Here is a 24,836-nt window from a genome sequence, read left to right on the forward strand (position 1 = left end):
TGTATGGAAAGCACCAACTGAAAAAAAAAAAAAAAAAGCCAGATGCTTTTTTTTAATAATGCAAATGCATTATTGCTGTATTCTTCTGACTTTTGTTAGCTGTGGTTTACATGCTAGACATGCACTATTGCTTTCCCTGCAGAGCTCAGAAAAATAATGAATACCCTGTAGACCCAACAAGACAAACAGTTTCAGTTACAAGCATACTGTGCACAGATGATTCACACTCTGCCACAATGACTGAGCCACGGAGTAGGTAGCATTTCTACCCGTGGAAGAAACTACAAACAATTCTGTTCTAAAGGTTGGGCATAGTTTTGCACTAGTAGAAAGAGGAGTTAAAGAAAAGCATCTCTCTCTCTCTCTCTCTCTCTCTCTCTCTCTCTCTCTCTCTCTCTCTCTCTCTCTCTCTCTCTCTCTCTCTCTCCTTTTTCCTTCCCTCTCCTCCCTCCTTGCTCTTAAATTCTATCTCCCCTTTTTACCCCCTTTCCCCTTTCTCCTTTCTTGTCATGCATAACACTTTTATAAACCAACCTGCATGGGAGCTTCGTGTCTCATAGTCAACAACGTGTCCTTCCTTTATCTCCGTCAAATGCTGTGCTAGCTCTATCTAAAACAGCTCTAGGTTTAGCGAAGTGATCATGCATGCACAACACACCCGCTCGATACACTCCGAACATACACTCTGATGTTTGCTAACCGGCTTCAACATCAGCACCGGAGCTGTCCCTCCTGCCGCACACGCGTATTTACTAAGGACCCCGCTGTCCTCTGGGAGTTGTAGTACATTTGCTTTACTCTCGAAAGCTATTCAAACCCAAACATACTAAGAAAATGAACTACATTTCCCAGCAAACATTTAAACAGCTTCTTTTCTCTTGCTGGCCCAGGCCACTTAGCCTTTCTCCTCCTCCTCCTCCCTCTTCACTATTGCCTCCCTATCTCCCTTTATCTCCCCCTCCCATTTCTTCTGAATACCCTGGAGAAAGTGAATCCATCTTAACCAAGTCTAGAAAGATACTTTATTCCCATCATCTCCTCTCTACAAACACACTTAAATTACAGCTTGGATATCTTACTTCGTATCAAGTCTCAGCACAAACCAAGTGTGTTCTTCATTTGGACACTTACTCTAAATCCGAAAAGTTTGTACATTTCCTTGGGGTAAGCTAAAAGATTTACAGTTTCATTAATTTCACAGACAAATCTTTGAGAGAAAGAATATTAACTCCCATACAAGCATCTTAAACAAAAAGATCTTCACGCATACTCATGTAGAACAGTAATCCATGTCCACAAAAACATGAGCGGGATTCGAAAGCTTTTTCTTCGCAACCATTTCACCCAGAGTCTCTAGACCGTCCCCTCTCCCCTTTCGAGCTCCAAAGTCTTACCTTTCCGTAAAGCTCCATTCTAAACTGAGGTTGGAAGGAAGATTCAAAAGTAAGTCCCCCTCTGGAATGGGAACCGGGGTCTCACGCAGGAAGCAGAATAGAAATGGAAAAGCAGAACACAATAGAGAGGTGATGGTGAGAGGGGTAAGATTGCCTTGTTTAGATGGATGACTTTTTCCACTGAGGAAGGCAGCGGTGGTTTATTGAAGTGGCAGCTGCTGGAAAACGAATCAGAGTCTCTTAGGAAGTACAGCATAAATGATAGCATTAGAACAACCCCCCAGGCCCTCCCCCAGTCACCTTGTACATTCATTAGCACACAGAGACACTGGCCACAGTCTTTGAGCTGATAGGGCAATGGACGATTTACCCAAAGCAAGAGACATAAATGAATGCATTAATCATCAGAAGCCAGAAGAACAGCCACAGAAATGCACAAAACAGAAAATTGTTTTGTTTTTAAAATATAACTATTAAATTATCCCCCTATTTTCTTGAAACTAGACTATCCTTCCCAGATAAGAATCATACAAATCCAGTCTAGTCCAATCGTTCAAAAAGTAGTTGTCAATCCCCCCCACATACTTTCCTCCCTATTTATTTTAGTAAATTCAATTTTCTTTGTTTTTTTTTCTCTTAGTTGGTTAACAGATGGTTTATGAGTGCATGTGTGTCTACATGTATTGAATATCTGTACCTTCTCCACTTACATGTAATTCATGTATGGAAGGAATTACATGTAATTCATAGAAGGGACCTGAGAGATAATCTATTCCAACCACTACATTTTACAGGTGAGGAAACTGAGGTACAGAAAGATTAAGTGACTTACCAAAGTAGCTTAGCTAATAAATGATAAAGCTGGCCTCTTGATTCCAAATCCAGCATCCTTTATACAGTCTTAGAGACAACACCACATAAAACAAATCACAAATTAATCTAACAGTGACCTCCAGGATAAGGTCAAATAAAAGGAGATAGGGTCATACTAAGAAAAGCGTTATCTCATATCTGTTTCAAAAGGATATCTGGGAACTATATAGCCTTGGGGGGAAGAGGGACCACATTCAAAAAAGGACCCATGGGATTTTTAAGTCCAGTCCCAAAATGTTCAGTTTCTTAATCTTAACTCAAAGATTCTAGTTGCATTAGATAAAAGTAGTAGAATATTCAAAAGGTACACAATATATATTATTCCCATCATAAATTGAGTTTATATGTTTATAACAATTCTATCCTTCTGCAATTAGTGAGTAGACAATATAATTTTTAAAAAATCAACATCAATATGGTGCTTAATGCTCCCAAATAGCAACTCCAATTTCTGTTAAAGTCAGCATGAGGCAATTCTTTGCAATATTTCTTCTTTTTCTATAAGAAAAGAATTTATTATCTTTGATAAACACATTGTGATTACTATAAGAAGATATTTGTTTCAGGAGTGAAATGTCTCTCCAGTTCATTTATGGTATCCCTTTTTGTAGCACCTGGGCTCCCAGCAGACATTATATAGAATATTACTACATTTCTGAGTTGTCATCATTATCTTCTGTATCTCCCATCTCCAAGGATTCTGAAGTGTTTGAAATATGCACTTTTTAAGAATGGCAAATGATTAAGACTTTACATTCTTCCAGCAATCTCCCTCTTCTTTAATCTACATTACAAAATTACTACATGCCTCCATGTTTGTTTGTTTGTTTGTTTTTTACAATGTCTTTTAATTTGAAAGAATAACAAATGAAAAATTGACTCAAAAGGTCTGGAGTAAAAGGTTTGAATTTCAAATAGCTTCCCTTGATTCCTCTTTTATCTTCTTTAAATCCGAATTGAACTGCCCTCTACTGGGCACTCAGATTGATAAGAATAAAGGGAAAGAAGCATACAGCTTAAAAGTCAGACACATATACTAAAGTACCCCTGGCTTCTATTCTCTGAACAGATGAAGGTAGCCGTGGGCTTATTATCTATTTAGACTCAGAAAAGAAACAGTTTTACTGATTCCCTCTGGCTTTGTTTAGAGTGGCTTTATCTTTGAATCAAAATATCTAATCGTTGGGGCATTTTTCACATCTGTAAAAATCAATATTTTGTCATGGATCAGGTTCTATGAGTTCAATTGTACCTATGAAGTGACAATCTACATTTGACTGGTCCTATGCAAAGGATTAAAGCATTAGAAGTTTCAGGTAAAAAGACCAAACATTTGGGGCAGCTAGATTCTGAAGTGGATAGATAAGATCATCCTGAAGTCAGAAGGACCTGAGTTCAAATCTAGTCTCAAACACTTAACACTTCCTAGCTGTGTGACCCTGGGCAAGTCACTTAACCCCAATTGCCTCAGGAAAAAAAAGATGAAACTGTTTTAGGGTCCTAATCTGATCTAATTTTATGCATTGTGGGTGTATATTGAATACTGTATTCAATAAAGAATACATCTTAACTTCTGTGCTATATTATCAACATTTCCTTGAAGTTTTGGAAGTAGAAACATAGCAAACAATCACGACAAAATCAACGATTCCTAGCCATCAAGACACACAAAATTTAGCATTCTTTAGGCATAGGATATGGCCAACAAAACAAGAATTAATAGAAGGGTTTGGTGATCAATACTTGGTAAGTAAAACAGACAAAGTTGTTAAGTAGATAGTTCAAATCAACAAACATTTAATAAACACCTATTATGTTCCAGATATTGTATAAATTGTTGGGAATACAAAGAAAGGCAAAAAAAAAATATTCTCAAGGCTAACTGGGGAGACAACATTTAAATAACTATGTACAAAATTTATATATATATATATATGTATATATATATATATGTATATATATACATATACACAAACACATATATATGTATACATATAAATGTGAATGTACATACATACACACATTTTATATATGAGTGCATATATGTATATACTTACATATACATATGTACATATGCCTATGTATGTGTATACATATGTGTGTTGCATAAAATTAAAGAAGGAGATTAAAGCAGTGGAGAATTTCAAGCATAGTGGGTAATCAGTGAAACACCCCCAAGTTGGAAGATAGAGTGTTTGATGCAAAGAATAGTAAGAAAACCAGAGTCACAGGATCATAGAGTATGTTGATAGGATTAAGACTTGTTCTTTTTGGTTGTACTTTATTCTTGAAGAGGATAATGAATGTCATGAAAATGCATTAAATTTAAGTGAGGAAGAGCTGTGCAAGCTCACCTGCCTCACAAACATAATGACTACTGAGTAACATGTTGACTTCAAAATATGTTGATGATATGTTGATTTCAAAATGTCTACATAACACCCAGTTCAAAATATCCAATAGGCAGTGAAACACATGGAACTGGAGATCAGGAAAGGTAAGGGCTTGCTATAAAGCACTGAAATTCATCTTTATAAAGATGATGATTGCATTGGAGCTGATAAGATCATCAAATAAAATATTACAAGGGAGAATAAAAGAGGGTCTAGGACAAAGTCTTAAGGAATATTTATAGTTAGCAAATAAGACCTGGATGAAGATCCAACAATGCAGGAGAAAACAATGTTACAAAAACCTAGAGAGAATATAATATCAAGAAGAGAGTGGTCAACAGTGTCAGGCTATAGAAAGACCATGAATGAGAAGAAAGGCCTTGCCTTTATATTATCAAGTTTATCTTTGATGTTGAACTGCTTTACCACCACCATCCAACTCTTCTATTATATTAAGATAAAAATAGTTTCAGTACTTTACTGTATATCACATGCTAATGGATTGTCTGAAATGCGGGGAATCTTAAGGGTTACCTCAAAATAATTACAATGTTTCTTTGACTTGTTAAATCTTGAACCAGCATTTACTCTAAGAAAATATAACTTATATCTATTCCCATTCAAGTATAGGACAATCATTCCATCCCTACAAAAATTGAAAAAACAATTAAAAAGACTCACAATATTTCATAAACAGTGTAGTCAAACACACAAAGGGATCATTATAATCCATAAGTATCACTATCTTTTCTTTTTTCTATTGAGTCCTACTTTCTACAGAGTCCATAAGTTCTTCAGACAAAATATCACATTCTGGTACAAACTCTCTTGTGACTCTGATCTTCTTAATATGGTCCTATAAATCAGATTTGGGGATGCTACTGGAGAAGCTCTCTGAGGACTCATAAAAGCCAATTTTCCATTTGTCCAGGGTCACACAGCTAGTTCAATGTTAAGTGTCTGAGGTCAAATTTGAACTCAGGTCCTCCTGACTTTAGAGATGATACTTTATTCACTGCGTCATCTAGCTGCCCCCTCCTCAAGTAACTCCATTCTTTCCACTGAACTGGAGAGGAAAATTCTCAGACAATGTCCTAGAGGAAAAAAAAAAAAAAGAGAGAGAGACAAGGAGGAAATATTTACTCCATAATAGATAGAATTAGACCTGAAACACAAAAGACCTAGATTGTGACATCATCTATATGCCCATAAAAACCTTTCTAAATCTCCCTTAGCCTCAGTTTTCTCATCTGTATATTAGGTTTGGCAATCCATGTATTGTACTTATGTCAAAGTTTGAATGAGATAATGTATATAAAGAACTTTGTAAACCTAAAAATATTGTATATACATATGCATTCATTATTATTAAGATTACCCTTTTAAGTGCTATTTAATCCTGCAATTATAATTTATAATAGAGAGATTGGTATATATGAACAACTATTTCAGAGCCCAGAATTTTACTAACAGAGAAGTTTTCTTTATGAGGTTGCCACCAAAATAGTGGAATATTCAATGCTCTGATTGGCTCTGATTGTTAAGATATGGTATCTTCATAGCATCAAATAGAACTAACTTGCTTGTGTTATAAATCCCTAAAAGAATGATTTTTTTTAATTTGAAAAATAATTTTTTATACTCGCAATTGCATGATTTGTTTTCAGTCATATAAATAAATGTGTAGAACTTTGTAAACCTAAAAATATTGTATATACATATGCATTCATTATTATTAAGATTACCCTTTTAAGTGCTATTTAATCCTGCAATTATAATTTATAATAGAGAGATTGGTATATATGAACAACTATTTCAGAGCCCAGAATTTTACTAACAGAGAAGTTTTCTTTATGAGGTTGCCACCAAAATAGTGGAATATTCAATGCTCTGGTTGGCTCTGATTGTTAAGATATGGTATCTTCATAGCATCAAATAGAACTAACTTGCTTGTGTTATAATCCCTAAAAGAATGATTTTTTTTAATTTGAAAAATAATTTTTTATACTCGCAATTGCATGATTTGTTTTCAGTCATATAAATAAATGTGTTCAAATTCCATTGTACAATATTTAATTTACTCTCAAGGAAGCCATAAAGATTGTTAGGATAAATATAATCGCATTTCCCGATTTAGAATAGTCATAGTTTGAAGTTCTTGTTGAGGCCTCAAAGTGAATATTATTCCTAGATATTATGACAAGTGGTCCCCTATAAACTGTTGCAGAAATTTGATTCCTTTTCTCTCTCCTTTTTTTTTTCAGTTATGCTTAGGAAAGAAAATACTATGTTACATTTTTACCATGGAATTACTAGTTTTATTTTATGTTTTTCCACAATGCATCTTATTTGGAAACTTTCAATGTTTCCATATAAAGGTAAACATATATTTGATTTTTTTTACTAAGTAGAATGGTAAGAAGGGTTGGATTAAGCAATCTCTAATTTCCCTTCCAATACAAAATACTATAATTCTATGTGTATCGATTTAATTCAACTAAAAATATTCAACTTGTTAGGTATTGGAGATTCAAAGCTAAAATAAAATATACCCAGCCCAAAAGAAAACAACATTTTTCTAGTAAAATATATGTACATATATGAATAATTGCAAGGTAATTCAAAGTGGGGATAAAGCACTGACAGAACATAGAAGCCTTCATGGAGTAAGGAGTACTTAAGCTGACTCCCTATAGAAGAAAAAGGTTTAGAGTAGTGGAAACAATATGGAGATGACTTCTGAGTATGAGGTCCTTTTGCAAATATGCAGAAGGATGGGCTAGATTGTCAAATTTGGGAAATAGCTAGTAGGGAAGTTTGTCTAGAATACAGACTGAAAAAAGGAGAATAATGTTAACTAAGCTTAGAAAGATAGTTAGAAACCACATTCTATAGGTGCTAAGACAAGAAACCATGTTCTATAGGTGCTAAGATAAGAGGGAACTACAGAAAGTTGTTCAGCAAGGAAGTGACAAATGCAACATAGTCAAACCTGTGCTTCAGGAAGATTATTTTATCAAACATGCAGATGTTAGGTTGTTGAAGAGAGATTATAGGTAAAGCAACTAAGAAGATATTATTATATTCTAGGCCAAAGACAACTGTAATAAACTGAGGTGATGGATATATGAATTTAGAAAATTAGACTGATTCAAAATATTGTCAAAAGAACTTGGTAATGAGAAGGCAAGGCAAGGTAAAAGTCAAGAATAATTTCAACAATATAAATCTGGGAAAGTGAGACAATAATATTCACAGCAGAAAAAAAGTTTAAAGGAAGGATAGTTCAAGGGAAGATGTTCTGGGCAAATTTGATATGTTGGTTGAAAACTCAATAGAGATATCCAATAGGTTATTAGTGATATGGGACAGAATTTTCAGAAATTATCTGCATAAAATTATAATGCAATAATTATATTATGATTCAGAAAAAGAGATTGAAAAAGAGCAATTAGAGAGGGAGTAGAAAAAGTGGAGAGATTAATTTTAAACATGTCAAGAAAGGAGAGAGTATCCAGGAGAACAGAGTAGCCATTCAAATGAAAAGTTCAGAAAGGCCAAGAAGGGGAAAGCCTGAGAAAAAGTAAGAATAAGTGATGCTTGGGAAAACTTGAGAGAATGGTTTCAGTCAAGAAATGGAAGTGGAAGCATGATTATGATGAGTTGGGAAATGAGTAAGGTGAGAAAGAAGTTATTCAGCAATTTTTTTTGGAATTTAACAATGAAAAGGAGAATAAATGTAAAACAATAATTTGACAGAATGACAGAGTCAAGTGAATGTTCTTAAGTGAGATGTAAAAATGTTTAGACTCAATGAAGCATATATACACACACAGATTTTGCACTTAACCTGCCCTCCAGAAATTATCTTTCTTTTTAAAATGCAGTAGGAATACTGGAAAATGAACAAACTACCAACCTTCTCATACCAAGAGATTTTTCCCTCTGTGTGGTGAATTTAGGAGCTTAAATTTTCTCTTGCTTAAATATAGAAGGAGGCTTCCAGAGGCAGAATTGAGATGGTGGTGAGCTATCTTGTGACCTTCTCTAAGCTTCCCTCAAATCAACAGCAGATTGAGCCTCTGAACTGGTATTGAAATCAAAGAATTCACAAGTATTTGGAGTACCACACATTTCTATTTATTTTATTTATTTTATTTAGAATTTTTTTCACAGTATATATGCATGAGTAATTTTTTTTTTATAATATTATCCCTTGTATTCATTTTTTCAAATTATCCCCTCCCTCCCTCCACTCCCTCCCCTCAATGGCAGGCAATCCCATACATTTTACATGTATTACAATAAAACCTAGATACAATATATGTGTGTAAATACCATTTTCTTGTTGCACATTTAAGTATTAGATTCCGAAGGTATAAGTAACCTGGGTAGATAGACAGTAGTGCTAACAATTTACATTCACTTCCCAGTGTTCCTTCTCTGGGTGTAGTTATTTCTGTCCATCATTGATCAACTGGAAGTGGGTTGTACCACACATTTCTAGAAGAAGATACCTTGGAAGAACTTCAGAACAGGTCTGTTTCAATCGGGCAGGGGAACAGTTTGCTGAACCCAAACTACAGCATAGAGAGACTGAGGCAAAAAGCTGGAGTGGGGAGTCACAGCTTCCACATACCTGGGAATCTTCTGTAAGCTTCTTAGACAATTCTGTCCTGGTTGCAAGCAGGTGGTTTGATAGAGTTTCCTTTTGAAAAGACAAATTATAAACCACTGAGCCCCAGAAGAACACTAGTCCTAGGCACCATTACCTAGCACTAGAAATCAATCAGCAAAACTGCCCCAGGACAAATTAAAGCAGCTATCACTCCTTTGCATTGAACAGACATCAAGTCTTAAAAAAAATGAATAAAAAACAAAAAAGAACTCTCACCATAGACAACCTTTATGGAGAGAGAGAGAAGAATAGACCTCAAATCATGAGGTTCCTAAAGGCAAAGCAACTACAGATGAAGCCCCAAAGAAAGACATGAGTGGTCCCCATTTCACAAGGTTTTCTTTGAGGATTGCATAAAGGACCTTGAAAGAAAGTTAGAAGAAAAATGGGGAAATGAAATGAGATCATTGAAAAGAATAATGGAAAAAGAATGCAGTGAACAAAAAAATTTGACTGGCCAATTGCAAAAGGACTTAAAAAAGATAACTGAAGAAAATAATACACTAAAAATTAAAATTGAACAAATGAAAGTGAATGACTCAATAAGACTTCAAGAATCAGTCAAATAAAACCAAAAATAAATGAAAAAATAGAAGAAAATATGAAATATCTCCTAGGAAAAACAACTACCTGGAAAACAGATCTAGGAGAGACAATTTAAGGATTATTGGGCTTCCTGAAAGTCATGATGAAATAAAGAACAGGAAATCATAAAAGAAAACTGCCTGATATTTTAAAATCTGAAGGTAAAATAGCCATTGAAAAATCCACTGATCACCTCCTGAAAGAAAACCCAAAATTAAATCTCCAAGGAATATCATGGCTAAATTTCAGAACAATCAGACCAAGGAAAAGATATTGCAAGCAGCCAGAAAGAAACAATTCAAATACTGAGGAGCCACAATTAGGATTATCCAGGACCTAGCAGCTTCTATTTGCCAAAGGAAAGTCAGGAACTATATGAGCAAAACTACAAAACACTTTCCACACAAAGAAAGTCAGGTCTAAACAACTGGAAAAATATCAAGTGCTCTTGGATAAGTTGAGTGAATATAATAAAGATGACAATACTCCCCAAACTAATCTATTTATTTAGTGCTATACCAATCAGACTCCCAAAAAACTATTTTAATGACCTAGAAAAAATAACAACAAAATTCATATGGAAGAATAAAAGGTCAAGAATTTCAAGGGAATTAATTTTTTTAAAAAGCAAATGAAGGTGGCCTAGCTGTATCAGATCTAAAACTGTATTATAAAGCAGCAGTGATTAAAACCATTTGGTACTGGTTTAAGAAACAGAATAGTTGATCAGTGGAATAGGTTAGGTTCACAAAACAAAATATTTAATTAACATAGTAATCTAGTGTTTGTCAAATCCTAAGACTCCAGCTTTTGAGATAAGAATTCACTATTGAAAAAAACTGCTGGGAAAATTGGAAATGAGTATGGCAGAAACTAGGCATTGACCCACACCTAACAGTGTATATCAAAATAAGGTCAAAATGGGTTCATGATTTAGACATAAAGAATAATATTATAAACAAATTAGAAGAACATAGGATAGTTTACCTCTCAGATCTGTGAAGAAGGAAGGAATTTGTAACCAAAGAAGAACTAGAGATCATTATTGATCACAAAAGAGATAATTTTGATTATATAAAGTTAAAAAAAATTGTAAAACAAAATTAATGCAGACAAGATTAGAAGGGAAGCAATAAACTGGTAAAACATTTTTACATTCAAAGGTTCTGATAAAGGCCTCATTTCTAAAATGTATAGAGAATTAACTCAATTTTATAAGAATTCAAGCCATTCTCCAAATGATAGTCAAAGAATATGAACAGAAGCTTTTCAGATTAAGATATTGAAACTATTTCTAGTCATATGAAAAAGTGCTCCAAATCACTATTGATCAGAAAAATATAAATTAAGACAACTCTGAGATGCCACTACACACCTGTTAAATTGGCTAAGATGACAGGAAAAGATAATGATGACTTTTGGAGGGGAGTGCGAAAACGGACACTGATACATTATTGGTGAAACTGTGAATGGATCCAACTATTCTGAAGAGCAATTTAGAACTATGCTTAAAAAGTTATCAAACTATGCATACACTTTGACCCCCAGCAGTTTTTTTTTAAATTATATATATATATATGTGATATGTGTGTGTATGTTATATATATATATATATATATATATATATATATATATATATATATATATATATATATATATATATATATTTGGGTTTATATCCCAAAAAGATCTTAAAAGATGGAAAGGGACCCACATGTGCAAAAATATTGTGGCAGCCCTTTTTGTAGGGTCTAAAAACTGAAAACTGAGTGGATGCCCATCAATTGGAGAATGGCTGAATATATTTATATTATATGAATTATATTATATGAATGTTCTGAAATATTATTGTTCTGTAAGAAATGACCAACAGGATGATTTCAGAGAGGCCCCGAGTAATTTACATGAACTGATGCTAAGGGAAATGAACAGAACCAGGAGATCATTATACACGGCAACAACAAGACTATATGAAAATCAATTCTGATGGACATGGTTCTCTTCAACAATGAGATGACTCAAACCAGTTCCAATTGTGCAGTGATGAAGAAAGCCATATATACCTACAGAGAGACCTGTGGGAACTGCGTGTGCACCACAACATAGCATTTTCACATTTTTTGTTGATGTTTGCTTGCATTTTGTTTTCCTTCTCGGGTTTTTTTCTTTCTAGATCCATTTTTTCTTTTGCAACAAGATAACTGTATAAATATATATACATATATTGGATTTAACATATATTTTTAACATATTTAACATGTATTGGACTACCTACCATCTGGGGAAGGGGTCGGGGGGAAGAAGGAAAAATCTGGAACAGAAAGTTTTGCAAGAGTCAATGCTGAAAAATTACCCATGCATATGTTTTGTGAATAAAAAGCTTTAATAAAAAAAATACAGAAGGGGAAGGCTTCTAGGGATAACCCAGGTTCATACCTTTTGTCTACATTTTGCCAGGCTTGTGACACTGTAACATCACTCCCTCCTACTGTGCTCTATTATCTCAGGCTCCTAGGTTTAGACCAGATGTCTCAACCAGATGTAACATCACTAACCAGAAAAAAAGCATTCTCCCTTTGTCTATAAATGTGATACTAGGTAAATATATGGAAGAGAAAATTGAATGTTGAATTTGGAGTAAATAATACCTGAGATCTATAAAGTAGAAATATTAATAGTACTGACATCTTAGGGTTTGTTGTAAGGATGAAACAAAATAATATATGCAAATATTTTTAACATGAAAGCTTTAAAACAATGCTGGGTACTATGAACATTATATCAGATTTAGTGACTTAGAAAGTGAGCATTTAGCATTTAGAGGGAATGGGAAAAAGTAGGACACTGATCCAGTGTCAGTGGAATTGTGATATGATATGACCCAATCATTCTGGAGAGCAATTTGGAGTTCTGCACAAAGAGCTATCAAACTGTGCATAGCCGTTGACCCAGCAGTGTCTCTACTGAGTCTGTATCACAAAGAGATCATAAAAGAGGAAAAAGAACTCATATATGCAAAAATGCTTGTAACAGCTCTTTTTGTAATGTCAAGGAACTAGAAATTGAGAGGATGCACATCAGTTGGGGAATAGCTGAATAAGTTATGATATATGAATGTAATGGAATACTATTGTTCTATAAGAAATGATGAGCAAGCTGATTTCAGAAAAGACTGGAAAACTCACATGAATTGATGCTGAGTAAAGTGAGCAAAACCAGGAGAATATTGTACACAGTAATAGCAAATTTGTGTGATGATCCACTGTGATTGATTTGGCTCTTCTCAGTAATGAGATGATTAGAGACAATTCCAATAGACTTGGGATAGAATGCCATCTGTGTCCAGAAAGAGAGCTATGAAGACTAAATGTGGATTGGAACAGTTTTTTTAACTTTTGTTTGTTTGCTTGCTTGCTTGCTTTTTCTTTCTCATGGTTTTATTCATTTTGGTCTGATTTTTCTTGTACAACATGACAAATATGAAAATATGTTTAAAAGTATTGCATATATTTAACCTATATTAGATTATTTGTTGTCTTGGAGAGGAGATAGGTAAGGAAAGAAGGGAGAAAAATTTAGAATACAAAACCTTATAAAATGAATATTGGAAACTCTTTTTACATGTATTTGGGAAAATAAAATACTACTGAGAATAAATTATGAGCATTTAGAACAAAGGCTACAACTTTTCAAACCCCAGAGAAAACAGGAAGCTTATAGAGAGCAATTAATCCAGAGTACAAATCACTTCCCTGACAAAGGACAATCAGAAAGACTGTGTCACTCTCTCTATTTTTTAACTTTACTTGATTGCAAGTAGAGATTTCACATAGTTCATAGTTCATGATTGGATTGTCCCCTTCACTCTGGCTCAGGAATTATCAAAATCAATCATGCTGATTTGATGCATGGCATCAACTCCCTATGACTTTGCTCTCATAACTGCTTCCTAATTGTGATATAGTTACTCTCCTTCTTATTTGCAATGGTTTCCTACCACATATCAATTTGCTTGTGATGACTTCCTCCTTTATCTACCCACAAGACCTCTTTAAATTCTGAAGTCAGGATCAAGAGATGAAATTTATGAATCTTGGTTACCACCTATCCAAGGTCAGTGGAGAGGAGAAGAAAAAAAGGAGAGGGGAGAGAAACCTATGGCAATAACTCTTTGGATTTACATAAAACTAGTAAGGACATGAATGTGAAAACTAGACTGAATATGCCCTTGAACACTGGCTGAAATGTCAATTTCAAAAGTCCAAGCAGAAAGATGACCCTGAGGATTTGAGGATCACTCTTTTTTGCACTTGAATGCCCATGTACCTCCTTATAATTTCGAGCCCCAAAGTTACTAAATATCACAAAATCGCTGTATATTCAATATAACAGCAACAACAGTAACAAAAAAGATGTCTAATTTTCTGATTATTTTCATTTTGCTCAATGAGCATAAGACAAGAGTCAGAAGATATATAAAAAAATTAGTTTCCTGTTAAAAAATAAAGGATATACAATATTTCCAACAGCATCCTTAAATGTATAAATTTCAGAGAAGTTCTTTTGTACTTGAAATGGTTTGACATTGTGAGAACCAAACGGCTGTGGTAGTATTAGGTCTGGAGAAGCACTGGGAATTTCAAGTAAATATGACCTTTAAAGATTTATTTCATTTGCTTTATCAGCCATTTCAGTATTTTTTCTAAAGAAAGATAATTATAAAAGATAAAATTACAGTTCAAGCTATTTTAAATGATTTTTTGTTATTGTTACAGCATTTTTATAATTCAGACAATTAAAATATATGGAATTGGCTCTGGAACAGCAACATTCTTTCATAGAATTCTCTCAATCTCAACAAAAATACACCATTTAAAATCCCATTAGATCAAAGGATATGAACAGACAATTCTCAGATGAAGAAATTGAAACTATTTCTAGCCATATGAAAAGATGTTCCAAGTCATTAATCAGAGAAATGCAAATTAAAACAACTCTGAGATACTACTACACACCTGTCAGATTGGCTAGAATGACAGGGAAAAATAATGCAGAATGTTGGAGGAGATGTGGGAAAATTGGGACACTGATATATTGTTGGTGGAATTGTGAATACATGCAGCCATTCTGTAGAGCAATTTGGAATTATTCTCAAAGAGTTATCAAACTGTGTATACTCTTTGATCCAATAGCGTTACTATTGGGCTTATATCCCAAAGAGATTTTAAAGAAGGCAAAGGGGCCTGTATGTGTAAGAATGTTTGTGGCAGCCCTCTTTGTGGTGGCCAGAAACTGGAAACTGAGTGGATGCCCATCAATTGGAGAATGGCTGAATAAATTGTGGTATATGAATATTATGAAATATTATTGTTCAGTAAGAAATGACCAACAGGAGGATTTCAGAAAGGCCTGGAGAGACTTACATGAACTGATGCTGAATGAAATGAACAAGACCAGGAGATCATTATATATTTCAACAACAATACTATATGATGATCAATTCTGATGGACGTGGCCCTTTCTAACAATGAGATGAACCAAATCAGTTCCAATAGAGCAGTAAAGAACTGAACCAGCTACACCCAGAGAAAGAACTCTGGGAGTTGACTATGAACCACTACATAGAATTCCCAATCCCCCTATTTTTTTCTGCCTGCATTTTTTTATTTCCTTCAAAGGCTAATTGTACACTATTTCAAAGTCCGATTCTTCTTGTGCAGCAAAATAACTGTTTGAATATGTATACATATATTGTATTTAACTTATACTTTAACATATTTAACATGTATTGGTCAACCTGCCATCTGGAGAAAGGGGTAGAGGGGGAAGGACGGGAAAACTTGAAACAAAAGGTTTTGCAATTGTCAGTGATGGAAAATTACCCATGCATAACATTTTTGTAAAAATTAAATAAATAAATAAATGATTTTTTTAAAATCCCATTAGACATTTCACTCAGTAGTAACCCAGTCTTTAGGTTCTTAGGAGTGCCTGGCAGTTGGATTATTGTACAGTGTAGCAGGCATTATAAATAGCAACTGACTATATTTAATAGTAAGCTACCAAATAAATGTGCATATTTTTGTGAGCATATACACACAGAATATATGCATCATTGTTTGATTAATCACATAATCAATCCAACAACAAATATTTATTCAGTGACTACTCTGTGCTATTGGAAATAGATCCCTTTGGGCTACATATTGACTTATAATACCACAAATTAATATCATAGGAATGTCCCCCACCTATAGAACTGGGGTATTAAGTTAATGTGGCTTAAAGGGAAGCAGAATAGGCATTTCTAGCCTCTTCTCTTCCCACCTTTCTCCAAGGGAGACTATTTCCTTTCAGAAGGAGAAGCAGGAGGTTGGGTTCAGAATCTTGGCTACTCTGCTCTCCTCCAGTACTATATACAGTATAGCATATATATTGGGCTATAACTGTATCTATCTGTTCTTTTAAATATTATTAAGCCAGGGAAGGTGTTTTCAGATTTAAGCTAAATTTCTGATCACTGCTTCTTAATGGAGAAAAGAGGACCCTAAGCTTTATATTCAAGATTTGACTTCTTTCCCTACAAATGTTAGTTTCATATTGAACACACATAGAAAATAACAAGAAAACTCATTTATCTACAACCATAGCAAAAGAGAAATCAGAAGAAATATATAATAAGGATATATTTTAGATAATATAAAATAAAAAAAAACTCTCCCATTGAACAAGATCACTCAGCTTAAGGGCAGTTAGATGACACAGTGGTTAGAGTGTCAGAGAGACTTGTTTTCCCAAGTTTAAATCTGGACTTAGATACTTACTAGCTGCTAGTAAGTAATAACTAGCAGGACCAAATTATTTTATCCTGTTTACCTCAGCTTCTTCGTTTGTAAAATGTACTGAAGAAGAAAATGAAAATCACTACAGTGTTTTTACCAAGAAAACCCCAAGTGGAGTCATGAAGAACAATTGGACAACTACAACAGTTCAACCAAGAAAAAGCTCCAGATCTCACCCAAGGGAAAATCCCCAAATTCTCTTGTGTAGCATTCTGGTAATGGGACTGCCAGCTATTATCATGTAGGCTTTTTTCCAGAGTCTTATTTTTCTATCAGCAACCTAAAATGATTGTCCATTTTCTTTCTCCAAAATGGAAACTGTAATCAACTGCTGAGACTGAAAAGACTAAGGGATGTTGAAAAGATGCTAAAGAGTCCAGATTGGAGCTCTCGCCTTTCCCACTCCAGTCAATTTCCCCCACCCCTCGCATTGATGCAGGACATTGATCTCTGCCAATTAAGATAGAGCTCCATACCAATTAGTTTTAGAACTTCAATTATCTATGTTGTATTATATTTCCATTTATTTTTGTTAAACATTTCTCAATTATATTTTAAATTAGTTTGGGCCAACTTGACTTTTATGGCTGCTTGATGCCTATGAGCTATGAGTTTTATACCTCTACAACAGGTAACTGGATGCGTGGAAAGGGAGATCAGCAGAGAGAAGTGGGGATAGATTTGGGAGCCATCTTTACAGAAATGAGAGTTGAATTTATGGGAATTGAAGAGTTAACTAAGAGTGAAAAGAAAAAAGAAGAAAAAAAAAATCAAGGACTCAGCCCTGAGGTACATTTTTATCTACAGGTTATGGCATGGATGTTCCTACACAAAAAACTTAAGAAATCTCAAACAAGTAAAAAGAGAACCACAACACAGTAGTTTCACAAAAACTCAGGGGAAGGGGAGTATCAAGAAGGGTAGGGTAGCCAATAATACCAGATGCTGCAGAGAGTCCCAGAAGAATGATGACTGAGAACTGGATTTAGCAATAATCATGGTAACCTTGGAGAGAGCAGTTTCAGTTGAGCAATAGAGATGAAATCCAGATTATAAAGGCCTTAGGAGTGGGAGAAGAGAAAGAGGATATAATAGATATAAATGAATATAAACATCTATAAATGAATATAAACATTGGTGCAGCCATGAAGAGGAAGAAAGTTATAGAGTGATATTATGAGAATAGAAGAGTTAGGTAAGATTTCTTAAGAATGTTTATAGGTATCAAAGAAGGTAAAGAGTTTGGTAATCATTTTTTTAAAAAAGAGTTAAAGAACTGTAACATAAAGGAGCTTGAATAATATCATTTTGTAAGTGAACTCTGCTAACATTCTTGTGGGACTTTTTCCCGTGGAGTTTTGCATCAAATGAGAAGAAAAGATAGAGACATCTGGGGATCAGAAAAGGATGAGAAATGATAGAAAAAATGATACAAAGAATTCAAAGGCAGAGGAAAATCCAGCATCAGAGGGTGGTATATAAAATCAAACTCTCTCTGGTTTTCAGAGAGCTTGCTGTCTCCATTCCTTTAGCTCCAGTTTATTATTTTTGCCTCCATCTTGGAACTCACCCTATCAGATGACTCTTTATGCCTCTGCTCTATTTGCAGAAAACTCTGCTTTGAGTACTTTACTTTCCAATCACTCCATGTGTCATTGGAATATGAGTTTGATAAGAACAAAGTAAAATTGAAGTGGTCGGCTAAATGACACCATAGGCACGGAAATGCTAAAGGGCTAAGTCAAGAAGACTCATCTTCCTGAGTTCAAATCTGATCCTTACTAGCTGTGTGATCCTGTGCGAGTCACTTAACTGTTTGCCTCATTGTTTTCATTTGTAAAGTAAGATGGAGATGGAAATGGCAAATTACTCAGATCTTTGCTAAGAAAACCCCCAGGATGGAGCATGAAGAGTCTGCCATGACTAATCAAAAACAACAAAACAACAGTATCTTTGGGAGTCAAAAATGGCACTTATTCTCTCATAGGAGCAGCCATGAGCTATTATCTCCCAGTCTCAGTAGCTTCATTTTAAGGAAAGTTCCAAGTTTTGCAAATAAGAATGAACTTGAGAGATCTGTATATTTGATCCTTATGAAAGGAGGCATATTGTCTGACTAACCTTAGAATGACTTTAGATCTACATCCCAGAAGCTCTGCCCACTGTGGTCTCTGCTCTGGTTATCTTCACAGCAGTCTCCAGTTGCTTTGTACTATTCTTTGCTGCAGTCCACAGCTTGGGAACTTACTGGTCTCTCTCATTCAGCATCTGAAATTCTACTCAACTTCAACCTATCTGGATAATTCCTCAGATAGTGTAGGTCAAAGACTCCAAGCTGTGCTCATGCAGCTTCAGCCTGTCAGCCATAGATCTGGGGCCATAGTGACAAGGGGACTGCTGTGGGCTTTCACCTTTAAAACTCTTCATGCCATCCCTCTTCCTGTGGAACCACCCTTCCATCTGCCATTAGTTCAAATGTAATGAATTTTTGGATGCAAACCAGGAGAAAGAACTAGGACAGAATGTCAATGTAATGGGAGAAGCCTCTTATGCAGGAAAATTTAATTACATTTCAATTCCAATTTCTGTGTGAGAAGCCTTTGCAACTTTTGCACTAATGCATCCTCAACTTATTTTTACTCCATTATCAATTCACTGAGACATATAGAAGCAAATAGAAAGTTATTACAGACTCTCTTAAATCATGTTATAATTTATATACTATGTAACCAGATGACACAATGGATAGAGCACTAAACCTTTAACCAGAGACACCTATGTTCAAAACTGGCATCAGACACTCACTAGCTTTGTCACTTAACCTCTATTTGCCTTAATTCACTGGAGAAGCAAATGGCAAAACACTTCAGAAGCCTTGCCAAAAAAAGCCCCATACACAACATTGGTGTGATATGATCCATGGGATCATGGAGAATTAAATGCAACTGAACAACAATTGCCACTGTTATTTTTGCTATTATTGCTATCACAACTTCAACTATACTACCACAACTACTATGATTATGTCTACTATGAAAGCTACCAGTATTATGACACTGACTGATTATTAGCACTAAATACTACAACTAATATTGCTATTGTAATCACTACTATTCCTGCTGCTGGTGCTATTACTCTGCTTTTGATAGTGCTGCTACTCTTACTACTACTGCTGCTGCTACTATGAATGCTACTACATCTACTATTATTGCTGCTACTATTACTCTTATTACTACTATTGCTACTGCTATTACTGCTACTACTATTTCTGTTACTAATCATACTATTATTACTGCTGCCGCTATTACTACTGTTACTACTATTGTTCCTGACTCCTACTCTAACACTCTCTCTAAGATTTTATACTGTTTCTTAAAATGATTGTTTAAATTTCTAAAGAAAAGTTTCTTAAATTTTTTATGGAATTGTTTGGCAGTCTGGTGAAACTGGGGAACTTCTTAGAATAAAATTTTAATGCATAAAATAAAATGAAAACATACAAGACTACTAAAGAAACTAAGTATAATGAAATATAGATATAAGTTATATACATACATAAAATATATAATTTTAATTATTACATGATAAGTAATGATGATCCTCAGGTTAAGAATTCTTATTGAATTGCTTCATATTAAAATCTCCTACATATAGAACTTAAAAGTTTAGAAACTAATTTCTGTACAACAACCCTGTGAGGTAGGCTATACATTTTACAAGTGAGTAAAATAAAGATTAATGAGGTTAAGTGACTATTTAAGGTCATACAGTTAGTAACAGCTCTTTCATGCACCTCCATCAGAACGTTTCTGTTATGAACAATCCCATCAATCATTGGCTTAATTTAAGTCAATTTTATACTTATTTATTCAATCTCCACTCTGTGTACGATATAGGGTTAGAAGGGGTTGGGTAAAAAGTATATGAATTTCTCTACCCAATATACTACTTATAATCTGGTAAAGGAGAAAGAATCTGCATATATAAAAGTTACAGAATATGAGAATCTAATTAACATCAAACATGCACAAGTTATTCTCAGAGATCAGGAAAAAGTGATTGAAAGTAGTGGAGAAAGGTTTTAGGGGGAAGGGTGAGTTTGGAATATACTCTTAAATATGGATGGAACCTGGAAAGATTCTGAGAGGAAGAAGCTTCTTGAGTATAGGGACTGGGATATTAGTGTCTTTGTATCTATCCTAGTGCTTAATTCAGTGTCTAACACATGGTAGTTAATATCAAATACTTGGCAATTGATTGATTCTAACTTTTATAGAGAAATAGGTTTTGATTCCTTTAAAAGTTGGACTCCTGAAAGCAAGGGTAATGTTCACCAAAAGTTCAATGTGGACACATTTTTTTCTGAGGGATTTTTTCATCCGCATTTTGACATTTCCTTGGTCTTGCTCTTTCCTTCCTCCACTATCCATTGCCCCAAGTCTCACCTTTAGTTTGTATTCCATTGTTTCAAAGCCCTTAGGGCTTCTATCTCTGATCTGGACTTTAATGGAATCCTCTGCCCATCATATTTTACTCCTTCTTTGTTTTATTCTTTTTGGACTTCAATAAGATAGCATGTTAATATGGTACATTCATTCATGCCATCATTTTCATAAATTATTCTTATATATTATAATGTAATAAATTATATTATAAATATAATAATTTATAAATTATTCATCTTGGTGAATTTGGGGCCAAATTGATGTGAGTGTTCTTTCAATGGCACAATTCTCAAACTCTTTTGAATGTCTTTTTCTGTGGATGTCTTGCTCACATCTACTCACAAAACCTCCATACAGCATTTCTTTGTGGTGTTGAAGACTTTCCTCAAGTCTAATCTAAGATATTGACTCAATTTCTTTATTTTTATTTTTCCTTTTGTACATATTTATTATTTCTTTCCCTAAATATTTTAATTATTTATTTTTAATACTCATTGCTTTATGAATCACGTGGAAGAGAAAAATCAGAGCAAAAGGGAAAAATCATGGGAGAGATAAAAAATCAGAAAAGTTTTATGATCAAAGAAGAATAGAGAACATTATGAAAGGCAAAATGGACAACTTTGATTACATTAAATTAAAAAAAGGTTTTGCACAAATGAAACCAATAGAAAAAAGATTAAAAAGGAAGTACAAAGCTGGGGAAAAAAATCTTTGCAGCCAGTGTTTCTGATAAAGGTTTTAACATGTGTTGATTTGATTTACATTCAGTCTCCATAGTTCTTTTTTTTTTTTTTTTTTTTTTTTGGATGTAAATGGCATTTTCTGTCCAACTAAACCACTGAGAAGAAACAAGTCTTTCATAGTTGTTATCATACATTCTTGCTGGTATTTTATACCATGTATTTCTAGTTTTGCTTGTTTTACTCTGCATCAGTGTGTGTAAATCTTTCCAGGCTTTTCTAAATCAGTTTATTCATCATTTTTTATTGAACAATAATATCCCATTGTCTTTATATATCATAACCTGTTCATCTACTCTCCAATTGGTGGGCATGTACTCATTTTTCAATTCTTTGCTACCATAAATAGAGCTGCCACAAACTTTTTTGCACATGTGAATCCCTTCCCCTCCTTTATGATCTTTTTGGGATACAAGCCCCAAAATTCAAAATTGCTCTCCAGAATAATTAGACCATTTCACAACTCCAACAATGCATTAATGTCCCAGTTTTCTTACATCCCAGACAACATTTATCATTATCTTTTCTTGTCAAATTAGCCAATCTGAGAGGTGTGGGGTAGTACATCAGAGCTGTTTTAATTTGCATTTCTCAATAGTGATTTAGAACATTTTTTCATATGGATATAAATGGCTTTAATATCATCATCTGAAAATTATCTGTTCATATTCTTTGATCATTTATCAGTTGGGAAATGACTTCTATTCTTATAAATTTGATACAATTCTTTATTTTCTATATTTTAGAAATGAGACTTTTACCAGAAACACTGGCTGCAAAGATTTTTTTCCCTAGCTTTGTACTTCCCTTTTAATCTTGTTTCTATTGGTTTCATTTGTGCAAATCTTTTTTTAATTTAATGTAATCAGAGTTTTCCATTTTACCTTTCATAATCTTCTCTAGTTTTTCTTTGATCAGAAATTCTTCCTTTCTCCAAAGATCTAATAGGTAAATTATCCCCTGTTCTCCTAATTTGTTTATGGTATTATCCTTTACTCATTTTGATCTTATTTTGGTATGAGGTATGAGAGGTATGTTTATGCCAAGTTTCTTATATATTATTTTTCAGTTTCCCCAGCAACTTTTGTCAATTAGTGAGTTCTTATTCCAGGAACTAGAGTTTGAAGATGTTGAATTGATTTCTAATCAAATACTAGATTGCTATAGGTCTTGATTATATGCATGGGTAATTTTTCCAACATTGGCCCTTGCATAATCTTTTGTTGCAAATTTCCCCTTCTTCCTCCCACTCCCTCCCCTAGCTGGCAGGTAGTCCAATGCATGTTAAATATGTTGAAATACATGTTAGATACAATATATGTATACATATTTATGCAATTACCTTGTTGCACAAGAAAGATCAGATCAAGAAGCAAGAAAAAGAAAAACTGAGAAAGAAAACACAATACAAGCAAATAACAAGAGAGAGTGAGAATGCTATGTTTTGTTCCACACTCTGTTCCCACAGTTCTCTCTCTAGGTGTAGATGACTCTCTTCTTCATTAAACTAGTTTAAATCATCTCAATATTGAAGATAAGGGCTACATCTTAAAAAAACAACAACAACAACCAAAAAAAAAAAAAAAAAAAAACTGAGGCTGCTGTGTATTCCTTAGTATGCCAATTTTTTTTTCTTTCCAGTTTGGTTACTTGAGTTATTTGATCCTCATTACATTTAGCTGATGGATGACATTCTTCCTGGACTATATAGGAAGTAATACTGAGTAATTCAGAACAAATCATACAAAGAATATTTTTTAATGTATCCTATCTATACCTATTTTTGGGTAGCTAGATGGCATAGCTGATAGAGTGCTAGGCCTGTATTCAAAAAGTCTCAGCTTCCTGATTTCAGATATAACCTCAGATTCTTATTAGCTGTATGATCCTTGGGTAAATTACTTAACCCTGTTTGTCTCAGTTTCCTCACCTGTAAAAAGAACTGGAGAAGAAAATAACAAACCATTCTAATATTTTTTTCCAAGAAAGCTCCAGATGGGGTCTGGACAGATGGGGTCTGACACTACTGAAGGATTAAACAACAGCAACAAAAATCATCCCAAAGCCTTTTCAAGTTTCTTATTCATTTGGATATAAATTCTATTGGGCCAAAGACTTTTGTGTGTGTGCATTTCTTAGTGCCTGAAACAAAGAAAGTACTTAATAAATACTATTAGAGTGATTGGTTGATAATGGATTACATTGTTAAATTTTCCAATTTTCCAATTCTTCATACTAATAGTGGTATAGTCAGACCTTACAGGAGAAGTATTAGTCTTGGAAACTTTAAGATGACACTCTGTAGGCAATTACTACATGTGTGAGTCTAGTCATTCCCTGGGGGAAAAAGAAGTGAAAGGTAATAAGATATTGCTGATTCTGATCCTTAGGGGGGGAAAAGAAGAAGTGAAAGGTCCTATAAAACCTTGCTACATTTATATTCATTCTATGACTTGACTTTTCTGAACTTCCAATTTTATTCTTGAACAACATTCTTTGAAGAGTATCCCACCTACATTGAATCATCTTAGATATTGTTGGTTTATGTTGCTTTTAAAATATTTCAAAAATTGGTTCTTTAAATATCTATATTCCATTTTATTAGATTAACACATCTCAGAATGGACAGTTATGAGAGGACTAGATGTTATGCTTTTGCTGGAGGTTTTTTGTTTTGATTTGTTTTTATTTTGTTTCACTTATTTTGTCTTTGGGGAAATTCTCATTTACTATATCAATGAGGATTGCTTTCTTTCCTCTGCTGAAATCTGCTCAAATATCACATCTTTCTCTTCACTCAATGGTGCTGGGGCCAGAGAAGAATATATATATTTGGATAAAATTGGGCCATATTGCATTTTGGTTCAATATATTCTAATATTT

General features: G+C 34.1%; 1 protein-coding gene across 2 annotated transcripts in view; it reads right to left on the bottom strand.

Moving 5' to 3' along the window:
- RAB3C (RAB3C, member RAS oncogene family) overlaps positions 1–1,507 on the bottom strand; it is a 311,932-nt gene extending 310,425 nt beyond the window's left edge. Inside the window, exon 1 of one of the 2 annotated variants that reach the window (XM_074282466.1) lies at positions 1,395–1,507. In XM_074282466.1, the coding sequence (XP_074138567.1) occupies positions 1,395–1,412 (18 nt within the window). In that variant the 5' untranslated portion in view covers positions 1,413–1,507. Of the gene's footprint in view, positions 1–534; positions 774–1,394 lie in introns of those variants that run through there. The other variant, XM_074282465.1, reaches the window with a different exon arrangement.
- Positions 1,508–24,836: the final 23,329 nt, after the last annotated feature.

Source organism: Sminthopsis crassicaudata, chromosome 1, assembly GCF_048593235.1.
Source record: "Sminthopsis crassicaudata isolate SCR6 chromosome 1, ASM4859323v1, whole genome shotgun sequence".
Classification (NCBI taxonomy): Eukaryota; Metazoa; Chordata; class Mammalia; order Dasyuromorphia; family Dasyuridae; genus Sminthopsis; species Sminthopsis crassicaudata.